This window comes from Macrobrachium rosenbergii, chromosome 27, assembly GCF_040412425.1.
Source record: "Macrobrachium rosenbergii isolate ZJJX-2024 chromosome 27, ASM4041242v1, whole genome shotgun sequence".
Lineage (NCBI taxonomy): Eukaryota > Metazoa > Arthropoda > Malacostraca > Decapoda > Palaemonidae > Macrobrachium > Macrobrachium rosenbergii.
This window is the reverse complement of record NC_089767.1, coordinates 15,088,283-15,114,806: the sequence shown is the minus strand read 5'-3', so window position 1 is coordinate 15,114,806 and position 26,524 is coordinate 15,088,283. Positions and strand designations below refer to the sequence as shown.

The window sequence follows — 26,524 nt, the reverse complement described above, 5'->3', positions numbered from 1 at the left end:
GTCAGTCAATCGCAGAGCTTTTGCACATAGCAGCGGAATTTTATCTTGTATTATTAAAAACTCTGTTAGTTCCATGCTGGTAAATTTTTGCAGTCTAATGTCGCTCTCAGGAGAAGGAAATTTTCATGGAGCCTGGGATTGATGGGTTTTGAATCCAAGTGAACTTCCCCTCAGTAACCTCCGCAAAATATAAATATATTTTTTTACCATTGGCTAAGTTATGGTAGGTGTTCAAAATTCTAATTTAGATCCTGAGATGTATCAACTGCATTGGAGGCTCTTTAGAGGGATAGTGCCATCACGGCACCTCGTGGTGCACTGGAGGCATTACTAAAGGATGTTCGCAGTATCCCCTCGGCCTCTAGCTGCACCGGCTCTCTTACATTTTACTCCATCTCCATTCCTGCTTGCTTTCTTACATCAGAGTAAATGTAGATCAAGTTGGCTACTAGCTCAGATGATGAGACTCGTACCTTTGATGTGATGCAACAATGTGTCCTGGCGGGATACAGAAGACGTTTGATAAATGCCGTGGTGAGCATGTAGTTGCATTTGTACACACTCCTGGTTCACATAACATTGCAGTGAAGCTAAGAAGTAAAGAAATCTCATTGACAGACCATCATATCTAGTTTAATACTCTTGGTGGTTTTGGTATAATGATTGGTGCTGATTACTGTAGTGTATTTGTCAATCAGCAAGAAAAGTGGATGAACCACTTTATAACAAAGCATGACTGGTACCATTATTTTTGGCAAAATGGAGACCACACAGGCATGTATAAGTGAGAGCATAATTTTTTAGTGCTTTTGCATCTCTGTAAAGTCTTTGACTAGTGACACCATGTCACTCGTGCGCCTCCAGTGCCACTTGCCAGGCAGTGGACCCCTTGTTATTTTTCAACAGCTGGTGCTCGCCTTCGAAAATGCTGTAGAGATCCAAATAATTGGAACTCAAAAAAATTAGAAGAGAGCTTTCCTTTCTTTGACAGATTTAGAAAACCATGGAATTCCAGCTCTCATTTATTGCTAAATTTCTGTTGCCATTCATCATCAAATAGAGCCTGCCCTTAAGTCTCCTAACTCTTGGGCACTGCCTGGTATTGGATGCATGCCAGGTAAATGCCAGGATCAGTGTCCCCATAGGCAGTGAACAAAACTTACAACATTATTATACTATCTCACCCCCAGTTGAGAGAAATCTATGAGTGTTAATGTAACGTCTTGCTATTTACCAGCCCCTGATGTTTTGTAATAAGTTATTCAAATGCCACCCTCTTGAGTTATTTCTAAATGGTACTCAACTGAGCACTGTAGGTACAGCAGCACACCTGGGACTAAGGAATATAGTAGTGGTTTAAAACTGGACATTATATTAGGTTGAAAGTATTTGTTGTCTTCTGTAAGCCATGATCAAGTGTCACTCCTGGCAGCACATTATCCCCAATGTTTCACAGATTTATGCCATTTTCCAGCAGAGAATCCCAAGTTCTCAATTTTCCTCTGTATGAGCCCTGTGTCTAAATATCCCTGGTTTGGATATTATCTTGAAGATATTTTGTTGTTGTTTTTACCTCATATAGGATCCATTCTTGGAGAAAACTCACTATGCAGCCAGCAGAAGTGGTTAAAGAAATTTGTCTTCCCTTGCTACTAGTGAGAAAACTAAAGCAGTAATTTTTAAGATACCCATATGAAGTAAATTTGTTGATCATCAGCCCCTCTTCATCACTACCTATGAAGTGCCTGCTGAACAACCATTTAAATGCAAGTTTGAGACTCCCAAGCACCATTGGAATTGGTTGGCAAGCCAAGTCCAGAGTAATTAGGAGTCAAGTGTGTGTATAGATAATTACATTGGTAACCAACGATTGACAATCGTATGATCACTCCTGTCTTGAGGATTTTACTCCCCTCTCCCACCTACTAATTTTTTTGCCAGGCAGAGAATATCAAGAAAGTTTATCTTTCCTTTTATCACAATTCTTTGACACATGTTTTGCCCACTAACCTTTTAGTCCCAGGCCTGTTGTAACCAAATTTTGGAATGACCTAATCTTGTGTCTGAATAGTTGGTACAAGTGAATTTTTTGTATTCGTCTTATTCATTTTACGTCGTTGTATATATGATGTGTTTTTTCTCTCACGTATTAGTCTTTACTTCTCAGTTTCCTTTATTGTGCTTGGCAACTTTTCTTCTTGGAACCCTTGTGCGTTTAGTTTTTGTTTTTGTTTTTACAACTAGGGTTGAAGCTGAGGTGGTGATAATAATACTGTACGGCTCATTTTAACACACCAGTATTCAAATTCCAGGTAGGTTCCCAAGAATAGCATTAACTTCCCCACGTCCTTCTGGATATAGCAGATCACGAGCATAACAACATTGCACCCTGAGAAAAGCACATGGCTGATTATTTTGTCTGATCTTCCTCTTTCTTTCTCAAATCCTACAAGTGGTCACTTTACTATTTCTTTCCCCCTATATGTCTAGCTAGATATTAGAAGCTAGGAAATAGGAATATTAATATAAATTGGAAAGAAAAATTAATGGCTGATGTTTGTTTGTCCCTTCACAACAGTTAAGTCACCCATTAGCGGTAAACATAAGAAATCTAAATTTTACTGTGTGTATATTTCTTCCTTGTTTTGAAGTTAATCTAAATTAGTAAGTGATGGTGGATTAAAATTCTTGGTGTCAGTTACTTGACTATTAGCTCCCATTGAAGTCAGAATATTGAATATTTGAGGAAGAATTAATTGGAACCCAGCCTCAACTGGAATAAGTGAGCCAGTTGTAGTTTCGTGAAGATGAAAAAAGGTTGACAAGTGGGGTTCTGAAATTGTCTTGGAATAGAATTTTGTTAATATCTTTTTCCACAGTAGTCTTACCCATGGTGGATCCTCCATTGTGGTGTATTCTTCTCTTAACTGATTAGCAAGAGACATTTAGTCTCTGTGACACTGCTGTTAACACAGCATTGATCAAGGGAAGGTCACAAATGTCCACAACCTTAGCTTCATCTACTTTCATTGGTTACTCTGGAGCATTCTTGCTCTTTACAGTAATTGCTTTTTCTACTGTATTGGTTGCCCATGTTGCCACGTACCAAATTTTTAAACCATTATACTTCCCTTAGGGGATTAGTGCCATCGGGGTCCCTTAAATTACAGTGTGGGTGTTACTAAAGGGTACTTATGGTATCCCTTTGTCCCCTAGCTGCATCGCATTTTTGCTTTCTACCTTTATTTATACTTCCTCTCTTCTTGCTGTCCATCCACTCCAACTCTTTCTTCTCGTGAGCTTAAGCGCTAATTGGTGAAAAGTGCCTAAATGCTTGGCTTGATAGCCTAAATTCTAAAAATCAGTCAACCTGAACGATATGTGGGGCAGTAAACACTTTTGAAACACCTATCTGCTTAGCAGTTTCTCTAACTCTGTACCCAGCATTATCTAGACCAATAAACTGCCCTCGAAAAGCAATACCAGTATGTTGTTGTAACATGTAAGTTGATGACCAAAGGGGAAAGGGTTAGACCCTATGGCATACCATGCCTTTACCTCTCCTGTCAAGAAAATAATATAATTAAAATTTAAATGGTAAAATGAGTATAGTAGCCTTAAGTAAAATCTTGTGTGGATAGTACTGTTTAAAGTTAAGTGATGTGGGCTGTATTTTGTCCACTGACCCCTCTCCACAGCTTAGAGCCCAGAATTTTTTTTTTTCTAATTTTTTTGTATTTGTAGAGAAAAATTGAGGATAAATTTACCAAATATTTTCTGCAGGTCATAAGAATACAAAAAGCAGTCCTTTATATGCTTAGAATTGCGTTTCACAAAAAAATTTTATCCCTTACCAAAATTTTTAAAATAATAAAACTCAGCCAAGCAAGCAGTTAGCCTAATTGTGTTGCGAGTCTGTCTTTGAAGGAATAAAGTCTTTGAAGAAATAAAGAGCGGTTGTAAACTGCAGTCTTTCAGTGGCAGTTTTGTCATCTTAGCCATCTTAATTTTTAGGTTAAGAATTTTATTTTACTTACTGGGAAATAGAAGTGATTGGGTGTTGAAAAAATAACTCGGTAAATTATTATTGTTATATTGAAGATGTCTAAAACTTTTTTTTTAATAATATAACTGTAAATAATATCGGCAGTTGGCAATACTGGTTACATAACGAATACGAACGTCTGCCAGATCGATAAGATTAGGAAACATTATGAAAATTGAACTCAGTAGTGTTGTGATTGTACATATTTCTAAATGTGACTCTTAATCAGAAAGAATTGTCAGTAAACCAGGAACTTTCGTGGCCTTTATTTAGTAACATCGTTAACAAGGTTTCTGACATACTATGCGGGCATCCAGTCACTTTTGATGCTCATCACTGACTGAAAGATCTCCCGCTCCTACAGTTAGTTGCCATTAAAACATGGTAAGTATGAAGGACTGTCTCAACATTGGCAAAAAAGCTCCGAAGGTGGGTGGGTGTGTGAGTGCCGTTGGTAGTTCCTCGTTGGGCGAGCGGGTTCCGTTCTCAGCTACCACTCTGTTGGCCGCGAGTTCGAATCCCCGACCGGCCAATGAAGAATAAGAGGAATTTGTTTCTGGTAATAGAAATTAATTTCTCACTATAATGTGGTTAGGATTCCACAATAAGCTGTAGGTCCCGTTGTTAGGTAACCAATTGGTTCTTAGCCACGTAAAATAAATCTAATCCTTCGGGCCAGCCCTAGAGAGCTGTTCATCAGCTCAGTGGTCTGGTTAAACTAAGATATACTTTTTTTTGAGTGCCGTCGGTGCACTGTACACATTACTAAAGGTTATTTGCTATGTCCCTTCGGCTCCAAGCAGAACCCATATTTCAGCCTTGTTCGTTACCGTCGTTCCCACATCCTTTCTTTCATCTTGTTGTCCAACCACTCCAAATCCCCCTTTTTTCCTCTGTCTTAAACGCTGAAAGTGCCCCGGTGCTTGGCTTTATAGTTAAATTTTCATAAACAAATCAACATTGGTAAAGGGTCCTCGCCGTTTTCAATGATTAGTTATTAATGCAGTCCAGTTTAGTCATTTTCTAGTTCTGGTTAAAAATAATAAAAACTTTAAGTCAGGTAATTGAATCAGTTCACTTGTTAACTAGAGTGGTTGCTGCTTGTTCTGTGTTATTTGCTGTTAATGTTTCCAAATGGAGTAGAAATCCAAATTTTATAGACCGTTCTTCATTCGTATACAGCCCTTGATCAAGAGCTCTCACAAATTGGCAGGAAAGTCTCAACTTTTATGATGATTCTTGCCCTTGTCCATTGTTTGGTTTTAATGAAAATGTACTCGTAATCATATTGTTAATCATGTAATGACTTTTAATTTGCTATATTTTTTCATACGTATTAGTACTATATTCTGTTTGAAGAATCACGCCTGACAGTGAGTTTCTTTTGGGGGGGTGCTGCTACTCCGAAGACTTTAGTTCATTATCTTTATCGCTTATTTCTTTGTATTTGGCCATCTCTTTGTTCCATATGGTGGGACCCATGTCATAATTCTTTAGATACATAACTTGAATACTTTCACTTTCACTTTGTTTGGTTTTATGTACAGCCTTCCACAGGGATGATTCCCTCTCTGGCGGGCTCTTGTACGTTTTCAAAATAAGGTGCTTCTTATATTTTATAATTGTCTTTTAATGCTTTCTTCTTGTATACTCTTCACTTCAGGCGGTATTTTGTTGTATAGTCTTGGTGCTCAGTGTACAAATGCTTTCTCGCCTGACTTACAATTTGTTCTAGGTTCAAATAACCCATATGCTTCACTTGCATGTCTGATTGCAATATTCATTTCAGGTCTAAAAAAACTTAAGCAGTTTCTCAGATACGTTGGTTCACCATATTTTAGTGCTTTAAAGACTGCAAGAAGTATTTTATATTCTATTCTAGCTTTTACTGGGAGTCAATGTAGGTCAGGTAATGCTGGGATTATTCTATCACGGGAACGTAGTCCTTTTATTAACCTGCCGACTCTATTTTGTACTCCTTGCAATTTTCTTAGTAGGTAGTTAGGGAGACCGTAGTATATAACGTTGCAGTAGTCAAGCTTCGAAAGTATTTGGTTGCAAATGCTGTTTTCGGAGTATCTTCGTTTAGGTATTTTCAAATAAATGCAATGTTTCTAATATGATAGTTACAGGTTTTTGTAATATGCAATATATGGTTCTTCATCTACAATTTATTATTAATAAATACTCCTAAGTTCCTCACTGCTGCTACAATATTTATTGTTGACGAACCAATAGTTATTCTTTTGAAGTGTTCATTTTTCAGTGCACTGTCAGATCCAAATAGCACACTCAGTTTTGTCTTCATTAAGTTTCAATTACTTCGCCGACATCCATTTTTTAATATCTTTCATTATTGCATCAATTTTACTAATGGTGTCTTCTACCGTTTCGACAGGAAAATAGAACTGAGTATCATCAGCATACAGGTTATACCTTGTCCTTATTGAGAATTCTAGAAAGTTCAATTGTATAAATGCCAAATAGCAGGGGACCCAGAACGCTGCCTTGGGGCACTCCTTTTGTTAGGCCTTCTTTTCTGATTTCACTTTTGATAAAACCACTGTAACCTTCCTGTTTTCTAAGTAGCTTTTGTACCATTTGTGTACATCATCTTCGATGCCTACTGCTCTCAGGTCTTCAAGCAGCAGATTGTGGTCAACTGTGTCAAATGCTGCACTTAGGTCAAGCATAACCAGGATGCCACATTTTCCATTTTCTATAATTTTTACCATATTTATAATTGCGCACAATGTAGTCTCTATTGAGTGATTTTTTCTGTACGCAGACTGATCATCAAGTATAATGTTGAGTTGTTTCAATTAGAAGCGTAGATTTTCTTTATCGCCTTTTCCTTTATAGGCCGGCTTTGTACAATTAAGCTTTTCACTATTTGGGAAGGCTGCCTGTGCTAGACTCATTTTGACAATATCAAAATATAGCTCCCGCAACTGATCAAAGTTTTTTGCCTCGTTTAAATCTCTCATGGGAAACGGGTAATGTTCACAGTAGGTGTTTTTTTTTTCCTCGTAGTTTTTTCAAAGTAATTCATGCTCAGTTCTTTAAACTTGCTGAATTGCTATTTCTCATTGTGATCACTGGGAGATCAGGAGGGACCTCCTTGTCTAAACTAGACAGATTCTTTGAATTTTTTCTTCAAAGTAGTTCAGAGTTATCGGCCAGGTTTTTGTAGTCACTAGCTACATCAAGTAGAACTTTTTCTTTCTTGGGTCCCAACATTCCGGCTAAATTGGCATGGATTTTATTGTAATATATTTTCTTGGTTTCATAATCAAGTCGTTGTACTGATTTCTGGGTGTTTTATACAGTGACCAATTTTCACTACTTCTTAATTCTTTCGATCTTTTCCATAGATCTTCCATTTGGCATTTTCTTTAACTATTATTTGCCTTGTCATTTCTGGACATTTATCGTTGTAGCTTGACGCCAATATACTTTTGCTATAGAAAGTAAAACAGCTTACACATACTTGGTCGCCTGTCAAGGTATTCCTCAAAGTACACCTGCACTCCTGGCTTGTTTCTCTTATTTTCTTATGCTCTCAGCAATAAATTCATCAGCTTTAAAGTTGGTTTTGTTTTATGTAAGTGATAATTGTTTTCAGTGTATAGCCTTTCCAGATATTTATACTAAATGTAACTAGTTTATGTGTTGGAGATATCACGCATTCAGGCTCAACTTGTATGGCACTCACAATCTCGTTTTTGTTTTGTATCGCTAGGTCAGTGGTATGGTTCAATAGTGATGTCGATTTTTTCACAACATTGACGAGGTCGTGGCTTTCAAGTAACTATAAATTCTTTGACATATTTGTCATCGTTATCATCCAGATGTAGGTTGAAGTCACCACAAATCAGTATATTTTTGTTATCAGCTAACAAGTCGAGTAAGCCACTGAATTCATCTATAACGATCTCTTACTTGTGCTTGGTGGTTTATAAACTGTTATGATTTGTATGTGTTTGTTTGTGTGTAATTTTGGTGTTGATGCATTCAAATGTACTGAACACATTTTGGCTCATTATAGATACTTTGTACAGTGTAACCTTTTGACAAAGATTCCCACTCCACCAGCGTTTTTACTCTCGGTACATGGTAAAAGTTGTGAGACCCTGGCGTCATTTTGTTTATTTTAGAATAATCACTCAAATTATTGCTTAACCAAGTCTCCGTTAGCATACATATATCTAGATTGTGATCATTTATAAGATTTCTAATAGTGTTAGTTTTATTTCCTACGGACTGCATGTTTATTAAATTGCATAGAGGATTATTAGTCAAAGCCATGATCCGTGTTATTTTTCACCATTGACACATATTCTTTATATACTATGCACTTATTGCCATCATATGTGTTATGTTTAGTATCACTATGGCCTTTCTTTACACAATTTTTACACTTGAAGATGCTGCTGACACATTAATTTGATTTGTGATATTTACCACGTCTAGGGCAAACTTGGTCATTTCTACAATTTGTTGCGCTATGACCAAATTCCTGACATTTATAGCATTGATAGGGCATGTAACAGTCGTATACTTTGTAATGGCTGTACACAATTTATCACCTCTATCATAGATAGCCTTTCGTATTTGTGGTGTGCATTTGATGATATATAGTGCTTATATTTGTCATCTTTGGCTTTCATTTCCTTTACAATTTTCAGGTCGTCATTTTCAGAAATGAAATTACCTATCCATGGATTTTTCTTTACAGTGTTATCGACAATGTCATCTTCATTCTTCGGGACATATACTATTATTTTTTGGTTTAAGTTTACCCTTCTCATTTACTGATATATTGCTGATTTCCTGCATCTCCTTTTTTACGTTTTCTAAATTTTTCCTGTCTGGAAATCATACAAAGAAGTGTCCATCTCACGTTGTTTTAATCTGTTCAACTGGCGCCGTTATTTTACTCATAATTTGTTTCTTTTCATTTGATGCTGTGCTCTCTTTCGTTTGTAGATTTGATCAGAAGCACTTTTTTGTCATTAGTGATTCAGCATAAGTTTTGTCCATGTTTGTCATGGTCTTTACATCTTTATCAACATTGTCAATTTTGTTTTGAATTTCACATATTTTGATCATTACGTCACTAGTTTTCTGAGCCGACTCCTGAATCAACTTTGCTAATATCTCTGTGTTTGCTTTTCTTTCTTCAAGTTTATCTTCAATGTGTTTTTTGTGTGTTCTTTGTTCAGGCCTCTTGCAGTTATTACATATATGCAATATGTGTTACTCCTAAGTATAGGGGTATATCTGACCTCAGTACCTGAACATTCGAAGTGGAACCATGTATCACACATTTCACAGCAAGTTCCTTCATCATCAGCCGACTCTCTTGAGTTGGGTTGACTCCTCCCCCTCCAGTATTTTATTTAGTGTCCTATCTTTACGTTCTGCTTCGATAATTATGGGATAGTGTTCGCATGATAGTGTTTTTTCTTTTCCCTTTTCCCTTCCTCTTCTTTGTATTCACATCGCGCAAATCCGGCACTCTACGCAGAGCACTTCACAGACCCGTCCTACTTGTAAGAAAGCTACGGTATACAAGTTTTTTTTTTTTAAATGTCTTAGTTTACACATTTTTGTTCTTGGGACAACCTGAATAGTCTGACTACCGTGTGTGTATTCAAGGGTCTTTTTTTAATATCTCTGTTGCATCTTAATCAGTAGTTGTCGATGCTTTTATGTACATTTATGTATTTTGGTGGTATATTTCTGTTGGAGGTCTTTTACACATTTTGAGTATTTTTTTTTTAGTAATGAACGTGAGAACTCGTTTTGTTGATTAAACCCTGCAGTTTCCTTAGTAAATGGTTGGGTAGACCGTTATAAACTGTTGCAATAGTCTAACCTTGTTATTACATAGTTTTTTTTACTAGCATTTTGAACGTAGTCATTTTGAAGTATTTCTTTATGAAGGCTAAATTTATTAGGTGAGTGTGTCATATTTTCGTTAGTTATAATTTTTTATTTGCCTTATTTAGATGTACATCAACTAGTTCTGCCTGATTCCTTTGTTTTCTCTAATTATATTTCTGTATTCCATGTTTTTTCTGCTCTAATACGAAATCTTTTATATTTCTTTTTTACCATCTTGATATACATTGTCTTATCTTCATTTAGTATCAAATCTTTTTCAGTTCACCCATAATTTTTTCCCCGAATTTTAATCATGATATCGTACGCGTTGTCGTTAATTAAGTGAATTGAATGTTATTTCCGAAATGCGTTCTCTGTCATGCTTTTTGTTAATCAGTGGTATTAAAAAGTGTAAAAACTTTTTTTTTTTTTTTACTTTTATTGACAAAAGTGTAAATACTAAATAATGTGGTATAGGATATTGTCATGCGGCATTACTCTTGGTAGATTTTTTGAGGCAGATTTACAGTTTTCGATTTGAACTTTTAAAATTTCTAAAAGTTAGTAGTTCTTACCATTACAGTGAATCGTCTTCATTTCCTATCCATTTTAGGTTTTCTGTCATAAGTCACTTTACTATTGCATCACGTGTTGCATATAGATTTAGCAGTATTTTAGTATTTACCATTTATCTATGCTTTTCAGGTGGTCATTTTCAACAGATCACAATACTGTTTCAGTTCAGTGATTTATAAAATAAATACTGACCGATTTTCTGGTAAATTTTTTTTTTTAACTAGCTGCTGGTTCGCATGGTTTTGAAGATATTTTTTTTTATAGAGAAGTTTGCTGTTATTAGTCAATAATTCTAAAGATTGCTCATCTCCTTTGTACTTGAAAGTTTCGTACATGCGTTTTCATGCTGTTTGGGCAGTAACGCTGTTCGAGGCTCGTGTTTCTCATTATGTTGGACAACAAAATGTCTTCATGATAATTTGCCGCCGGTTCAATATCTGCCACGGGAAGTGGGTCAGCATCACAATATTTTTTTCTCGCTTGTTTTTTATAGTTTCTTTATAGTCAAACTTTCTGAAACATTTTTGTTGCTCTGGTGGCGGTTCTGTTGGAAAGATATCTATCCGAGTTTCACGGGGCGGGGGTGGGGGGTGGAATGCAGTTATATATTTTTCCATTTCTCATAACAGAAATTTGCAAATTTACTTGAAATTGCGGGATCTTCACTCTCTAAGAAGGTTATTTTCCTTATTATTTTTATAAAATCACATCATTCATACTTCTGGTACCAATTGTTGCAGTACCGTATTGCCCTTGATTGTAGGGCTTTTGTATTTATTTCCGGCCAGCCTCCTTTCTCTCATAGCTTGTGTTATTCGTCATGAAACAATAAGTTTTTCATCTCAACTTCTTTCTTAATTATGGGACAGCATTTTTTGTACTTTTAAGCCAAACGCTTAAACTTAGATGTTAAGGAAGTAGCTAACACATTCACTGACATAATATTATTTACTCTATTTGTATTATTCGAGAAACAAGCAGGTTTTGGAACACTTGAGAAATCACTTAATATTCGTGTATGATTTAAAATCATTAACTGTTTGTAGTGAATATTTCAAGCTTTTGGCAGGTAAAGATTTTCTACTTAACTCATGACAGTTTTCTGTTCAATGCTGTGCTGATAAGCCTGTTTATCACTTTATTATTGGATATGGCTAGAATATGGATATTTTCCCAAAATTTTGTGCAATGTATTTCTGTTATGTATTTCCACGTGTCAGAGTTGACGTAGAGAAGCATTCAAAAACTATATAATCGCTAAAAACTGTACTTTTCAATGGTTCTATCGCCTTTTGATGTTTTAGGTAAAGTAAGTTTTTGACAATAAACAGGAGTAAAGTAATTAACCAATTTTTCGAAAAGTACCTATCAAGTGATTGATATCATTATCATTTGTGGAAGGATACGGTGGTCATGGTTTAATATTAAGGTCATCTTTTTTGTGGGTCTTGTGATTTTGTAGCGTTCTTCCATTTCTAAAATTTGTTGGTGTATTAAATTTTGTGGAAACAGTTTTTCATGCGTACAAAATAGCCAAGAAATCAGGCTTTTGAACAAGACTAGACTAGACTTAAGGTGATGGAATAAGTAAAGGATCCACTGCCAACTTTCTCAGGCACGATTATGAAACTCTTGATACGATTTTGGGAAAAACAAATTTTTTTAAACATCTGATATGTCTGAAGAAGACATCTAGTGAAATGTGAATTTTTTTTTTTTTAAGAACTTATAGATACAACTGAGCGTAGGTCTTTTCATTGATTACCATTGTAGTGGGAACTGGGAAGGCACAGAACTCGGTGCTGTGGTTTTGTCGTAAGGGTGGGGGTCAGAAATAATTGAAATTGAAATTCGAAGTTAATTATTGCCTAATTTCCACTGTTGTTTGTAAGTAAATTTTCTTAGAAAACATATATGAGAGAAAGGTTATACAAGAACCAATTGAAGTGGCTGATACTCTGTTAGTGTAGCAATTATTTAGTGTGGATACCTTGTCAGTGTAGCAATTCCTTAGTGCATCTCGACTCAAGGGTATCTCGCTTCATTCAGAAACCATGTGTTCCTAATCTTTGAACTTTTGTTATATATACTTTTAGTGCTTCAATATACTGTACTTTCTATATAACTAGTACAGTAACTTTATATCGTTTATTCTTTCATGTTCCCAGTTTTTCACAAACAGTCTGATTATAAACTGAAAAAATTCCGTTAAAATAAATGGGTAGCTACACATTCAGTTACCGTTCCTCTATACAATTAGGGGTTGTCTTCGTGTCCTCTTGAAGCGTAAGGTGACTAGGCTAAGTAATCGTGTCTCAATAAGTCAGCAGATAGTATTTTATTATGGCACTTTTGAGGGACAGTCTTTCATACTGTAATTCCATTATGCAGTCTCTTTAATATGAAATGCTTTCATCACAGAAAAGGGATTCCATTTGCAAAATAGAAGGCTCAAAAACCAATAAAAGGCTTGACAAACTGCCTACCATGAAGTTAATTCTCATTTGCTATTAAGTAGCCTTAAAGTTTGAAGAGTTGGGATTTGTAAATAAAATTGATTACTGTAGTCCGATTTTATGGGATTTACAGTATTTCGCTCAATTTTGAAAGTTGAGTTTTGGGACAAGTTTTTCCAAGGTTTGTCAAGTAACGTAGTCACATTGCATCAAGCGGCATACTGATTTTAAATTTCCACCTACTTAGTACTCAGTTATTTCCTTCATGATTTTGTGCCATGTATCATACGTTAGAAGGCTGCACATTATAAGAGATTGTTGTTGTTGTTCATCAAATAAAAACTTATTTCGCGTGTTAATATTTCAGTGGAAGCACCAGTAAGTAAACAAACATTAATAGAGGACTTTTATTAAAACATGGTATGTATAAACTGTACATAGGTTGTGCTTTATAAAAGCAACATGGGATACCTTATTTATATAATGAAATAATATTCACCTGTAAAATGATAAGCTCTTTAGTTCTTTAAAACATAAAGAGCTAAATTTATACATTATTCAATGCTCAGTGGAAAAAGTGATAATCCATGTAGTACCTAGAGACTTAAAAGAGAATAATTCGCTGTTTGCACAGACGACTGTAACCACCATTTTACTCCACTGCCTTGAATGAACACATCACTTGGTGATAGATTAAATACAGAAGGATTATAAAGTAGAACATAAACTCTGTTGAAAAGAATTAACATTCAGAGTTAAAAAGACTAAGGAGCCATCACATGGAACAATGATGCAAATTATTATTTAATAATGCATACAGAAGCACCAACACAATACATATAGATCAAAAACTCCAAATTCAAAACTAATAGGTAAAAAAAAAAAAATTGACCAATGTAGAAAGTTTTTGACCTTGTATTTAAACTTAAGCAATAAGATTGTCTTTGACTAGCTTGTGTTGAAAATTGAATTGGAAGGAGAATCGCTCTCACTTCAATGATTACACAGAATAATCCCTACTGTGAACTGCTCTGGGAGACTTAGTAATACTGTAGATTCAGTCTCCAGACTGATTAAAACAATATAGGTAACAGGTACTCAATACTGTGTAAAAGATTAAATCTGTCTAAAAAATCATAAATATTCCTTTGAGATTATCATTACATATACTTTCAAGCACATCAGTTACTGTACTTAGCCACTTTACAAATTACACATAATACACTGTTGCAACAAAATTTAGCACTGACTGGAATACATATAGAGAAATGCATGGGACTGGAAAGATTACAAGAAAATTTACCCATATTGGAACTGTCTTTTGTTAGTTTAAGCACTTTCAAGAAAACTCGTGTAAAGACTGAAAGGTTTAAACATCCCATTTAAGCAAGTTCAACAGGTCGTGAATCCTTCATAGTTCACTGGAAAGAACATGGAAACTTATGAAGCAAGCTATGCCTTTCAATCATTTATACATCACTCTCTGCCTGTAGTTTGCCTATAACATGCTTCACCCATCCCCTTGCTACTCTTGGCTCTTCTCCCTCAGCATTTTCACACGTGTGAGCAACACCAGAAGGGAGAGGGGAGTTTCTTTCACTCTCCATTGGACTTGCAGTCCCTAATGATGATGGTTTTGGAGATTCAGGCGTGAGGGAAGGACGTGGGGACAATCTAGGAGGGACAGATGACGATCTTATTACGTGTAATGGACTTACAGATAAATTGCTAAGAGGAGAGAGGGTTATAGGGTTTTTGATTATTGGTGGGGTCATAAGAGATGGTGATTTAGTTAGCCTTGAATGTCGAAATGTAGAAAATTCTCCATCATTGAAATCCTTCCTGGATATCTCTGTATCATCTTCACCTTCTATTTTAATTTGAACTCTGAGATCTTTACGGCGTTCATCTAGACTTCTAATGCCTTCAAATGATGAAGCCTGCTCTGATAGATTGGGTTTTGAGCACTCTTCTAGATTTTTAAGTTGTTGTGTTATGAGAGTACCGCAGGCTCGGCTTTTTCTTGATTTTATATTTTCAGGTTTAGCAGGAACGGGTGGAGGTACTTTCTTAGGTTGAGGAGATAAACCACTAGATTCGGTACTTTTTGGTGCAGTGTTTTCTTCACTAGTTATCTTCGTAGATTTTAATGCTGAATTGGACTCAATAGACCTAAATTTGGCAGAAGCTGGGTTGTTCTTAGAAGAGCGGGAAGAGGGTTTTCGTGAAACAGACGATCTGGATTTAGGACTAGTAGGTGACCTGTCTTGATTAAGACTTGATGGAGGAGACTCGGGGTCCTCTGGATCACTATAGATGGCGCTATCTCTGAAAATCTCTGTTTCCAGGTTTTCAATTGCCTCAAAAGACCGTTCATAATAGCTGTCAGCAGAAGCATCACTCTCGAAGGAAGGAGATTCCTGAATTTCCTCATTTTCCTCCTCCACATTAGCCATACTGGAGACTTCAACGCCTTCCAGGAACTTGGTATCGCGACTGGAGGAGGATGAGGATGAAGAGGAAGAAGTGAGGATAGATGAAGAGGACAGAACCGAGTCAGGTCGAAGTTCTGATTTAGGTTTCTGGTCCATAGGTCTAATCCTCGGAACCGCATAGTCAGAAGGCTCGTTCGTACCTGCCAAACGAGCCCCGATGCTAGAACTCCCCTGTTTGTATATTGGTAGGGAATACAAACTTTCGCTTTTAATACCTGGACTTCTATCACCATCTTCTGCTCTTATCTGTTTTATTCGCTCTTTCAGTGTTCTGGAACATTGCCTGGCCATATTGTACACCATCTTGCTAGCTTTCTTATCACCAATATTTCTGTCAAGCTCACTTTCAACAGAATAATTAAAAACTGAGCCTGAAGGTTCAGAGATGGATTTACTACTTTTGGGACTTGTTATTTTATTAAAAACATGCTTCAATGTATTTCTATTATTTGATGGCTTATAAATTTTATGTTCTGGGTGAATGCTCAAAATGTTATCCATACTCATGTGTGGAGTCATAGAATAATCTGTAAAGTTATCTTCTGTATCATATGGGAAACGTTCAGGAGTGTGGCCAGATGAGCGTGGTTGACTAAGATATTGTTCTAATGCACTTAAACTAACTTCATTTGAGTTATAGATTGCTATGGTGACAGGGCGCTCACGGTTTTCCCTTGGACTTCCACGATTTTCATCCTTCACCCAAATGTCTTCTTTCTTAGAGCTTTGAACTGGGGCAGTATTTGGCTGAGGTACTAACTGGGCTGGAGAGGCGTAAATATTTTCGCTATTGCTATTTAGACATTTTTCAATAGAAAATGACTGTGCTCGCCGTAATCGAGGTTTCTCTAAACTATTTACAGAGATTTCGGAATGCTTGGGCTGTGGAGTTAAGCTACCATGCTTCTTTTCAGGACTTTTTCCTCGCAAGGTACTCCATATATTAATCAAATTGTCATAGTTTGTATTCTTCTTACTGGCTGGTGCCTTTTTAAAACTAAGATCAGAAGAGGACCTTCTTACAGGCTTGTTTGGCTTTTCACTGTTAAGTGGTCGAAAATCACCTGTGATTTGGTTGTGAACAGAGACGGCACTACTATACAAAGATTGGCATTCACTACTTGATGCATTGGCACTTTCATTATGAGTTGTACACTGACCCTCATTAAAGTAAAAGTCTACATAGTCTCCCACATCATCATTTCTTTGTGTACTATGGTTCTCAGATCCTGGATAAGGTTCATTATTTCGGCAGCAAGGGCCATCCTCATTTTCGGTGTCTGATGTGTCGTACTTGAAAGGGATCTTTCTGACAAGATTTCTTCGTTGCTTATTTAGTAGAAGCTTTTGCAGTTGCAACTCTCGCTGAAGTATTTTACTAACAATCTCTTCCAGATTCTCACCATTTTCTGGTTCCTCCTCCCTTTCATATTCAGATGCAGACAGGCCATCAACTGATATCTGGGGGGAAAAAAATCACGGTATATTGATGGATTCAGCCAATTCTACACTAATTTAGTAATCAAGAATAACCTAGATACATAAAAAAATAAAAAAGGTTTTCAATTGGCACTGATTTAAAATCCTACAGTACCTGGTGGTCATGCACACGTTTGATTTAAAATCATTTAAAATCATACTACCTACAGTACCTGGTGGTCATGTTTTACAAGCACGTTTAAAGCATGCTTTTAAAAACTTATTTAAAATCATACTACCTACAGTTTCAAAGCATGCTTTTAAAAACTTATTTAAAATAAAAACATGTTTTAATGCTTTTTTACTGACAGTACCTGGTGGTCATTCCAAAGCATGCTTTAAAAACTTTTTACAGTACCAGTGACTGAAAGCACGTTTAAAGCATGCTTTTAAAAACTTAAGTTTTACTGAAATGACCATTCCAAAGTGTGATAAGTTTTACTACAGTGACTGAAATCACGAAGTGTGATAGATTTGTAATAAAGTGCTTATGTTTCCTCTTAAACTTTTACTTAATTTCTCTGTTCAATTCTTTCTGAAAACTGTATCAAACATAGTGTTTCAAACGTTGTCAACAAATATTATAGCCTTTTGAATGATAACTTTATTCACTACAAACCTCTGGTGTTATGGCTTCATTTGGAGTGTTCATGCTGATATCAATGGTTGTATCGGGAGAAGGAGTATTGATATCTTCAGGAGCTGAAAGTGTTACGCTTAAACTCTCCCTGCTCCCAATGCCAGGCTCTGAACGACGTCGACCCCACATTGATGGTATTTTCAGCTATGGAAAATATTAAATGGTCAGATGTAAGAAAAATATCTATTAAAAATGTCAAACAAATTCCTGAGTCTGTCACAGTAATCTGACATGTATTTCAGATACTTTTATGACATTTTCAAAATATATTTTACAGAAAGACAGAACTACCTTTGATTTTTCACTGGATGATGGAGCAGAATTTGTGGAAATCTTTCTGTCAGCTTCTTCATCTGTTTCCCTTGTACGGCTAGCACTGCGACTTCGGGACTCCTTCTGTGTGATATACAGGTATGAATCAGATAATATTTTATTGATGAATACCAGTCATTAATAATGAGACAAAACGGTAAAAAGTAATGATGAGCTAGGATTATCAGTCAGCTTCCAGAGGAAATAAATTAGAGGGACATTTTGTGCAGACACCTACTGGTAGCCTAACCAAGCTGGAATTGCTGATTGATGGTCAAATTTTTAAATGACTGGAAGCAACAAAACGCTTCCAAACAAGATACTGTATGGGTTTCCCTCCTCAGTGAGTGCTCTATCAAGGAATGTACAGGGTATTGCCAACTTGATTTTTTCTTGATTCTCCATGATTAAGTCACCTGTACTACTTTGGCTTCAGGTGATTAGTGGTATATATTATCCATACAAATAGCTAGGCTGCTGTTCTTTGTGCCAGAAAAGCTAAGAAATTAACATTTGAATGTGTTGATGCTCTTAATAGAATGTGTTGATGCTGCCTCTCTAACCTTTGAACCAGTGTGACATTTGATGCTTAAATAAATCATAATGAACTCATCAGCTGAACAAATATTTTTTTTTAGTGAGACATTTTATCAGACTTCTCTGTTCTGTATATGGCCCTCCGTCTCACCTTGACCTTCTACATAATACAATAGACTTTATAGACATTGCTCTCCACTGGATTCTTAAAGTCCAAGAAGGGAGAAGTGTTATGGTGAGCAACTCACCAATAACACTTCTCCCTTCATGGACTTCACAATGAATCCTGTGGTGGGAAACAATGTTAATACTTAGGCCACGATTTAGTCTATTGCACTGTGTAGGTCAAGATCAAATTCAGTTTGGTAGTCACATACCACAGGATTGCAGTCTCCCTTATGCATCTCAAATTACAGATAAAACTACATAAAACAGTGAGCGGAAATATTCCTTTTGAAGTCATCCTCAGTCTGAAGCACTTTCAGCAACCTTTCCTACATAGAACATATGTTGTAAGTCTGAAAAATATCTCACTAAATACAATATCCATTAAAAGTTTAATTGCTTTATTGTGTATATGTAAAATAATAAAAATACAGTTTACATACTATCATATTTCACAAAAATGCAGTAAAGGACAACAAAATTATTGATATCAAACATTCAAATATGTTAATGACTAGCTATGTTCATAGGTAGCCTCTTTTTTTTTTTTATATATATATAGCATTGACTATGAATGCCATCCCAACAATTCTTTCTTTTGACTGGATGCCCACCTGCTTGTCTGACATATAGAGAATTTTTGTATTATTTTAAATGCTACGTTTCCATGCTTTAGAACAATGGAGTCCTGTTGGTTTCTGTGTGGAATATTTTTACTGTACTGAGCTAACATCATGTAGCAGGTACAGCAAGGATGGCTTCTGCTGCCCGTAATCAATTGTCACACATATCTAGGCTATATTGCATGAAGACTTGAGATGATAACTAAGCTAAAGACAGCCTTATTTTGTCCGAAGGCCCCAAAATGTAAAAATGCCACTTAACCAAAGCTGAAAGAACAGCCTAGAACAAGCCTAAAGAAGTATCTCAAATGCTTAGATACCAGATGTTCTCATATTTCTTTTGCTTTTTTCATAGTTAACACGAAACAAATTGTTCACTGTTCCTAAATCAACTTTTTGACTTTGTGTACTCACTTAACAATTTCCTCCAACACCACATTAGCATGTTGGGCACTCCAAACAAAATGTCTTGAATTTTATATCTGGCTTATGCCGTGTTCCATAATCTTCAGTGGCCTCAAGTTCATCAGGCTGCCTGCATAATACAGGAATGATATGTATATATCCAAGGTATGGCTTTCATTACATTTCACTGGGTTAGAACTATAAATTCACATAGCTTGTGCTTTTGTTTTTAATTATTTAGAAAGTGGAAGAGCTAATTTTTTACCACTCCACTAAGCAGCCCTCAAAATAATTTTTTTGCAATTCAGTCTTTTTCATATAGGAGTACAGTATTAAAAAATTCTTCTTCACTACCCACATCAGAACACTTTCATCACAATGTTTACAATAAGGGCAATTCAAAACTGTAGTTTTCCCCAACCATGTACAGTATAGCAGTACACAGAATTTGGATTCCAGTTTTGCCACTAACAGTATCTTTCTCCTTGACTGTGGTGATTTTGTATCAGGGTAGGGTCAGAAGGGCATTAATACTGTAAAGTATTTCAGATAGTGGGACTACTGTGATCCTTGACAATGACACGTTTTTAGATAGCTATTAGTGCTAATTTTTTATGTATGCTGTATTGTGCATTAGGGAAGTGATGCCATTAACAGCATTAGGAGAAGGGTTAAGAACTGCTACATTTATGTACAAAAAAACATCAGCAGTCGGAAAAATTTCTGAAGGATGTTATTTTTTGAGGTTATTTGTGTATTGCCAACAGCACTCATAATCCTACCCTAGGTCTTTCATGGGTGTACAATTATACATCACAATAAGTCGCTTTCTTACCTGTTCACTCACTAGAGGATAAGAGAGACTGGACAAAATTTTACAGAGCTTGTGATACAGGAACTGAGGGAATATTTGCCATACAATTTTTTGTGTTACAGCTCCATACAAGATTACCAACTATTTTATCTACAGTGGCCTACTGCAGGCTGAAGACTCTTTGCAGCCTTACGTTAATGACAGTGAGTTGAAAGTTTGAGTGACAGCTCCGGCTGTTCTGACTTTAAAACTTCTTCAGAAGAGGGTTTTTATTACGCAATAACTGAGTTTCTCATTCAGTTGGGGTATTTATACCTTTGTCTGTGAAGTAAAATTATACTTGATTAAAAAACAAAAGCAAATCTCAGGGAATGTATTTTCTGTAAGATATTTTCTTGGAGGTCAAGGACATAAAAAGTTGCACAATACCCTTCTTCATAATATATTTAAAATTACGCTTAGTCCTTGGTGTGGCAGAGAAGGGTTACCTCAAAAGCTGTCAGCCTCACCAAGAAAGTGTCTGGGAAGAAAGACTCTTCTTGTATTATTTTTCATTATAAAATTACCATACTTCATTGCCCTTACTCCCTCCAGTGGATAAACATTACTGTGTTGTTACAGGGGGTGACTGCACCCTGGGCCTCCATACATAACGGCACCAGGATACTAATATTAACTGATCAGTGTTTACAATTCCAATACTGGTGTAGGATTTGACATTTCTAGTAATACTCTTAATGCCTTACAGGAGAGTTGTATGGTATGGCATCCTGACTGCTAATTAAAAAAAGTTAATGGAAGAAGATAATTTGAGTCTTCATAGTGATGCAGGAAGTGTTGTGAATGCTTTCTACTATTTTGTGTGTGCCCAGAAATAATGAGGCATATAGAATATTAAAGCAGGTACAGTAAAATACTTCAGTGGGTACTAACATTTTTTATCAAAGTATGATCTTCTCTTCTTTGAAGCATACAACATACCCTGAAGAAAAGAAACTCTTCTCCTAGAAAACCAGCCAAGCTGTGAAGATCACTTGGTTCTCATGACTGAATGGTATATATCAAGTGAATGCCTCAGTTTTGGGGTTTGGAATCAGTTCCGATATCAGGCTCGTGTTAGGGTGTAATCAGGTCTTCAGCAGCTGTTTTAAACTTCAAAATTAATTTAAAATTTAGGTTTATAGTCTCATTTTATTTTACTAATTTGCAACAACGATAACAGCATTATGAACTTTAGTGTCTAAATGATGGATAGCCTTAACTCAATCAAAATCCAGGTCTTATAAAAACTCTTCCACGGTGTGACTGACTTCATAACTGCTTCCAACATGTTGACTATGGAGAGGACTAAGAGCCAGGGAAAGGGGCTGAAATTCAATACAATGCCATGTCAAGTTTAGTAAGGGGTCATGAGGCAACAATTCAAAGACATAGCACAGGTGGCAGTAACTGAAGTGGCCAACTATGTGAACAGGGGTACTGTCCATAAGCAATGGCACGCTGGCTTGCAGCTTCTCTCTCAAGTTCATCTTAATTGCTTTTGGAATTCTTGAGCATACTCCCAGTAATTAACTTTTTCCAAGTAATCTACCATGTCGCCACCCTCAGAATCCTAACGCATACAGGTAATTAATTACCTTGTCAATAGACTCCACCTGTTGAAATCTTTTCCTCTGAAGGCGTCATTTAACACTTTAATTAAAAAGTACTTGCCAAATCCATTTCAGCAATATGCAATTCATTGTTAGGTAAAAAGCTAACATCAACTTTATGCACAAGGGCAACATTGCCATTACGAGGCAAAGATAATAGTTAAAAGCTTTATGCTAACAATTTAATTTGAAAAGTATCAATAATATTCCAGTAGCAGCAGTCATCATAGCTATTTTGGATGTACTGTCATGTCTGTCAAAACTTGATTTTCCAAATATGAAGACAGAACACAGCACCTAATCACTGCAGAGCACAGAGCCAAATTTCATGTTAACTGATATCTGAACTTACTAATGAAACATAAAGCCCCAATCCTCTTACCTCTTCTTTCTCCTTCCTTGTGCGACTAGAACGTCTTAATCTTAGTCTAGTGTTGAGGCCTCCCTCTGATGCTCTTCGTCTGTCATGTGCTTTTCTCCTTTCCAGATACTCAGGAGCATGATGGGCACGCCGACCACTGCTACGGCTTTCTGACATTAGAAGATCTGGCAAAGGAAAAGTCCACATTTGTTATGAGATGTTGAGTGACTTGACTAACAAATGTGCAGCTAACACACAAATTTTCACTTTCTTAGAAATATCTGAGTGTTTAGTTCTTACCGAAAATCATTTATTGTTTACGGGACTTTTTCTGGGGTCAAATACGGCACACTTTGATAATAGACACTGCTGGATATTTTTTCGTGTGAATCTACTGGATATCTTTCATGTGAATCTAATTAACCCAAGTATTGCAATAAAAATATGGCAATTGTTGTTTACCTTCAGGTTTACTCTGACCAAGTTCCATTACCAACTGACGTGCATGAGCAGGAATATTGGCACTGTAATTCTCTAGAATGACTCGTTTTAGCTGAAGCGTCCACTCCCTTTTCTGCTCCAAGTTGCGTGCCTAGTGGAAATGTATTTCATCAGTAAATGGTTTTAAGTTTTAACCTGCTTTATGAAATGTTCCACTGGATCTAAAGCTGAAGACTTAATTGAATTTTATTAATGCTAATTTTATTTATAAATATAAGTCAAACTAATGAACAACGAAGGGTACTGAATGCTTTGTGAAGAATGAATATTCCTACATTCTATGCATAACCGGAACCACATTCTATGCATAACCGGAACCAGACCTACCTCCAATGTGTATTGCATTCTTGGATTATCGAAAGGAATTATATGGAAGCTTAAAGGTTCTCCAGGGACCGATTCGATCAACATCAAATTGGAACACTGTAAGTGAAAATTGAAAGCTTTGTTAGTGCTGCAGTGCAGTGCCTGAAATTTCAAGTTCAATTCACCTATAATATCAGATCAGTTCACCTACAATATTAGACCACACTTAGAAACAGGTCTCAACAGTTATGTGACCTTGAACGTGAACATAAAATAAAATAAAATGATTCCTTATGTAAATTCTCAGCAGCAAAATTAAAATATAGCATAATGAATACAGAAAAAGCAAGTCAGTACTAAACTTACAAGAATATGTGCTTTATACATGAGAGTATTTTCTTCTTTCTTTTTGGCGATGAGGATCATTTTCTCGAAGAGGAAGATGTGCCTGAGGCCTTTAGCACCACACATTCTAAAAGTCCCTTCAGCGGCGAGCTCTCCGTAAGTGGTCAAGTCCTCGAACTGTATGGGCAATAATTGATAAACAATGTATACAATCGCCTGCCTCAAGCACAAAGACTGCATAATTACAGTAAATAGTTGCTGGCCTAAAAGCTTGTGAAATATGGAATGATGACATGGAACCCAAACTAGGAATTTATTTAGGATACATGAATTTAGTAGTAGATAATTTCTTAAAGTCATGACTAACTACTTCTTATGTATCTTTATTTTAGCTTTTCTAAGCTCAATCCTTTTTCCAAGCTCTATCCTTATTTCCAATATTCAAAGTTCTAGAAAGAGTTAACTTTAATAAGTTAACTCTTCTAGAACTTTTACAGATTCACTGAATTTACGAGGTTCTTTTTGGTTAAGGCACCGAATGCCTTGCATAGTTGAAAAATATTACCAACTGCAAAGTTCATGAAAAAAGTACAATTAGCATTCTTTGGATGGCAACTTAATATCTTTTTTAAAAAATATTGTCCTTGAAGCCACATGTTTCTTAATGTAGTTCACCTGTATACTCGGTTGTTGTCGGAACACGCCCTAGACAAAAACTACACCCAATCTACACTATAATACACACAATGTTTGGATTACAAATAAACCCTTCAATGTTTGGCTAATAGGAGTGCGTGTTAGTTACAGTGAAACAAGTACCGGTTATACGAAAAATTACGAACAATCTGAAATTAGCAATATAGTTTCTACATAAATTTTAAAATGATTCTCTTGTTATGGAGAAAATGTGCTTTGATAAAAAAATTAGCCTAAGATGGAGTTTTATTGTCATTGCCATACTAAAATCAAGATTGGCATTCAGTTCTTATGTTTAGGACATGCACAAATACAATTACTGTATCCATAAAATCGGCTCGAGTCTAATTGTATAACCATGACGTTATCACACGCAACCACAAAATCGTTAAAACATCAAAGAACCTATGAAAACCAAAATATAAGATTGGTCCAACTTCAACAAAAAAAGAAGAAACATTACTATTTCTGCATTCCTCCAGGTACAGTATTTGACTTGTAGTCTGAAGGTTATAATAACCTTCAATCACAAGGATAATTAGCAATATTATTCATTGTTTTCATTTTTTCCCAAAGGGAAGCCATACTTGAGCAGTTGCCTTTTCATATACACCTTGCAGTTAAAAAAAAGGGGGGAGGAAAGCTAACCTGCCACCCGTAGAGAAGAGATTGGATTTCTTGAACCCGAACAGCGTGTTCATGTTTCCTCTTCATATCGTTGATATGGTGAGCCATTCCTGTCATAGCTGAGAGAGCATTCCATATTTCGGAATACCCGCTGCAGTCCTTCTCGAAATGTTTAACGATGTTGCCCAGGAGGAGGTGGTATTTGAGTATCCGCTGTACTGGCTTCAAGAGATACGAACCTAAGGGAAGAGTGTGGCTTAGGGCTAACTGTCGTTCCCTGAAGGCCCGGACGGACGCTTCGCCGCGCATCAGTTCCGTCAGGACGCTCACCGTTCTGAAGAGGAGGAGCCAAGGAAGATTGGAATATAATACAGGGCTTCTTGGTGTGGTCAGGGAATAGTGGAGAGTGTTAATAATTTATATCATGAACCAAAAATGTGAAAACCTTTAAGCGAATTAACAAAGATTGTGTGGCGTTATTTTATTTTTAAGTATTTAAAGGATCTCGCTTCACTTGACTAAAATGTCTGAAAATATAATTGAAAGGGGGGGGGGAGAGCGAGAGAGAGAATTTTTACTTAATTTCTAGAAAACAAACCAAAATAGCACCTAAATCTGGACCTACCTTGGATAATTGGTGCAGTACTGGGTGTAAATGGCAAAACCGCTGTTGTTTCTGACGAAACATCGTGCGACGGCTACTGGATCTACCCCACATGCTTCCAGTTCCGAAAGAAAACCTCTGAAAAAATTTATAAACGAATTATGTAAAATGCCCAATAATAAAATAGAATATATTGTAATGTAATATCCAGGGGTAAAATATGTTGAAAAGCAAATATTCTTAATCCAATAGGAATAAACAAATGTTCTTAAACAGCGGACAGCGGATGAAATTTAGCTAAAAAATATTACCAAATTCCAAAATAATTATATAAAACAAATGTCCCCGAAAGCTAAAAGGAATGAACGCAACGTGTTATATTATGCATCCCTTTCATTCTAAAGATAAGCCAAGAACACTACCAATCAAAAACTTTCACTCCAAGAGATTACAAAAGTTCATTAGCTACGGTGTCGATCTCCTTTCCAAACCTAATTATACTTACACAGGAGATTAAACAAATGTATGCGACCACGCCGTTACGCTGAGCTTAACTTTCATTTTCAAATGGTAATAAGCAACCAGGCAGAATACACAGCATTGCATCAATACCTTAGCGTTGCCAGACCAATACAAACAAATTTGCTGTTAAATATTAAGAAACATTAATGAACTACGTTATTTGCTGCTTTCATTCAATAAATGACGCATTTTAAGACAAATTTCAAAATTTAAAAAAAATGTCGTCGAATGAAACATACAAGTGGTATTAAGCAAGTTGCATCAGAAAAAACTTTTAACAACCCTACATTAAATATTTAGCAATGAATATAAAAATGGAATGAACATTCGCATAAAACCATTATAGAAAGTATGAAAATTTTTTCTTGAAACCTATCAACTGAATGACGAAGAAGAAACTAAACGAATTCTGGCCTATATAATGCAACCCAGTTAAAATTTGTTCATTTTACTCGATTACAAGTGCCAGGTTCT

At 36.1% G+C, this 26,524-nt stretch overlaps 1 protein-coding gene and 1 long non-coding RNA gene across 15 annotated transcripts in view; one reads left to right on the top strand and one right to left on the bottom strand.

Annotated features, from left to right (window-relative positions):
* The window catches only part of LOC136853423 (uncharacterized), a 36,110-nt gene extending 13,201 nt beyond the window's left edge, over positions 1-22,909 (top strand). Inside the window, exons 2-3 of the long non-coding RNA XR_010857453.1 lie at positions 17,858-17,991; positions 22,576-22,909. This is a non-coding gene — a long non-coding RNA (uncharacterized lncRNA). The remainder of the gene's footprint in view (positions 1-17,857; positions 17,992-22,575) is intronic.
* The window catches only part of LOC136853422 (uncharacterized), a 574,979-nt gene continuing 561,814 nt past the window's right edge, over positions 13,360-26,524 (bottom strand). For all 14 annotated transcript variants that reach the window (XM_067128959.1, XM_067128958.1, XM_067128963.1 and 11 more), the window contains 9 exons: positions 25,550-25,666; positions 24,946-25,258; positions 23,623-23,778; positions 23,278-23,373; positions 22,912-23,041; positions 22,471-22,634; positions 17,872-17,976; positions 17,560-17,724; positions 13,360-16,922 (listed from right to left, as the gene is read on the bottom strand). In XM_067128959.1, the coding sequence (XP_066985060.1) occupies positions 14,436-16,922; positions 17,560-17,724; positions 17,872-17,976; positions 22,471-22,634; positions 22,912-23,041; positions 23,278-23,373; positions 23,623-23,778; positions 24,946-25,258; positions 25,550-25,666 (3,733 nt within the window). In that variant the 3' untranslated portion in view covers positions 13,360-14,435. The remainder of the gene's footprint in view (positions 16,923-17,559; positions 17,725-17,871; positions 17,977-22,470; positions 22,635-22,911; positions 23,042-23,277; positions 23,374-23,622; positions 23,779-24,945; positions 25,259-25,549; positions 25,667-26,524) is intronic.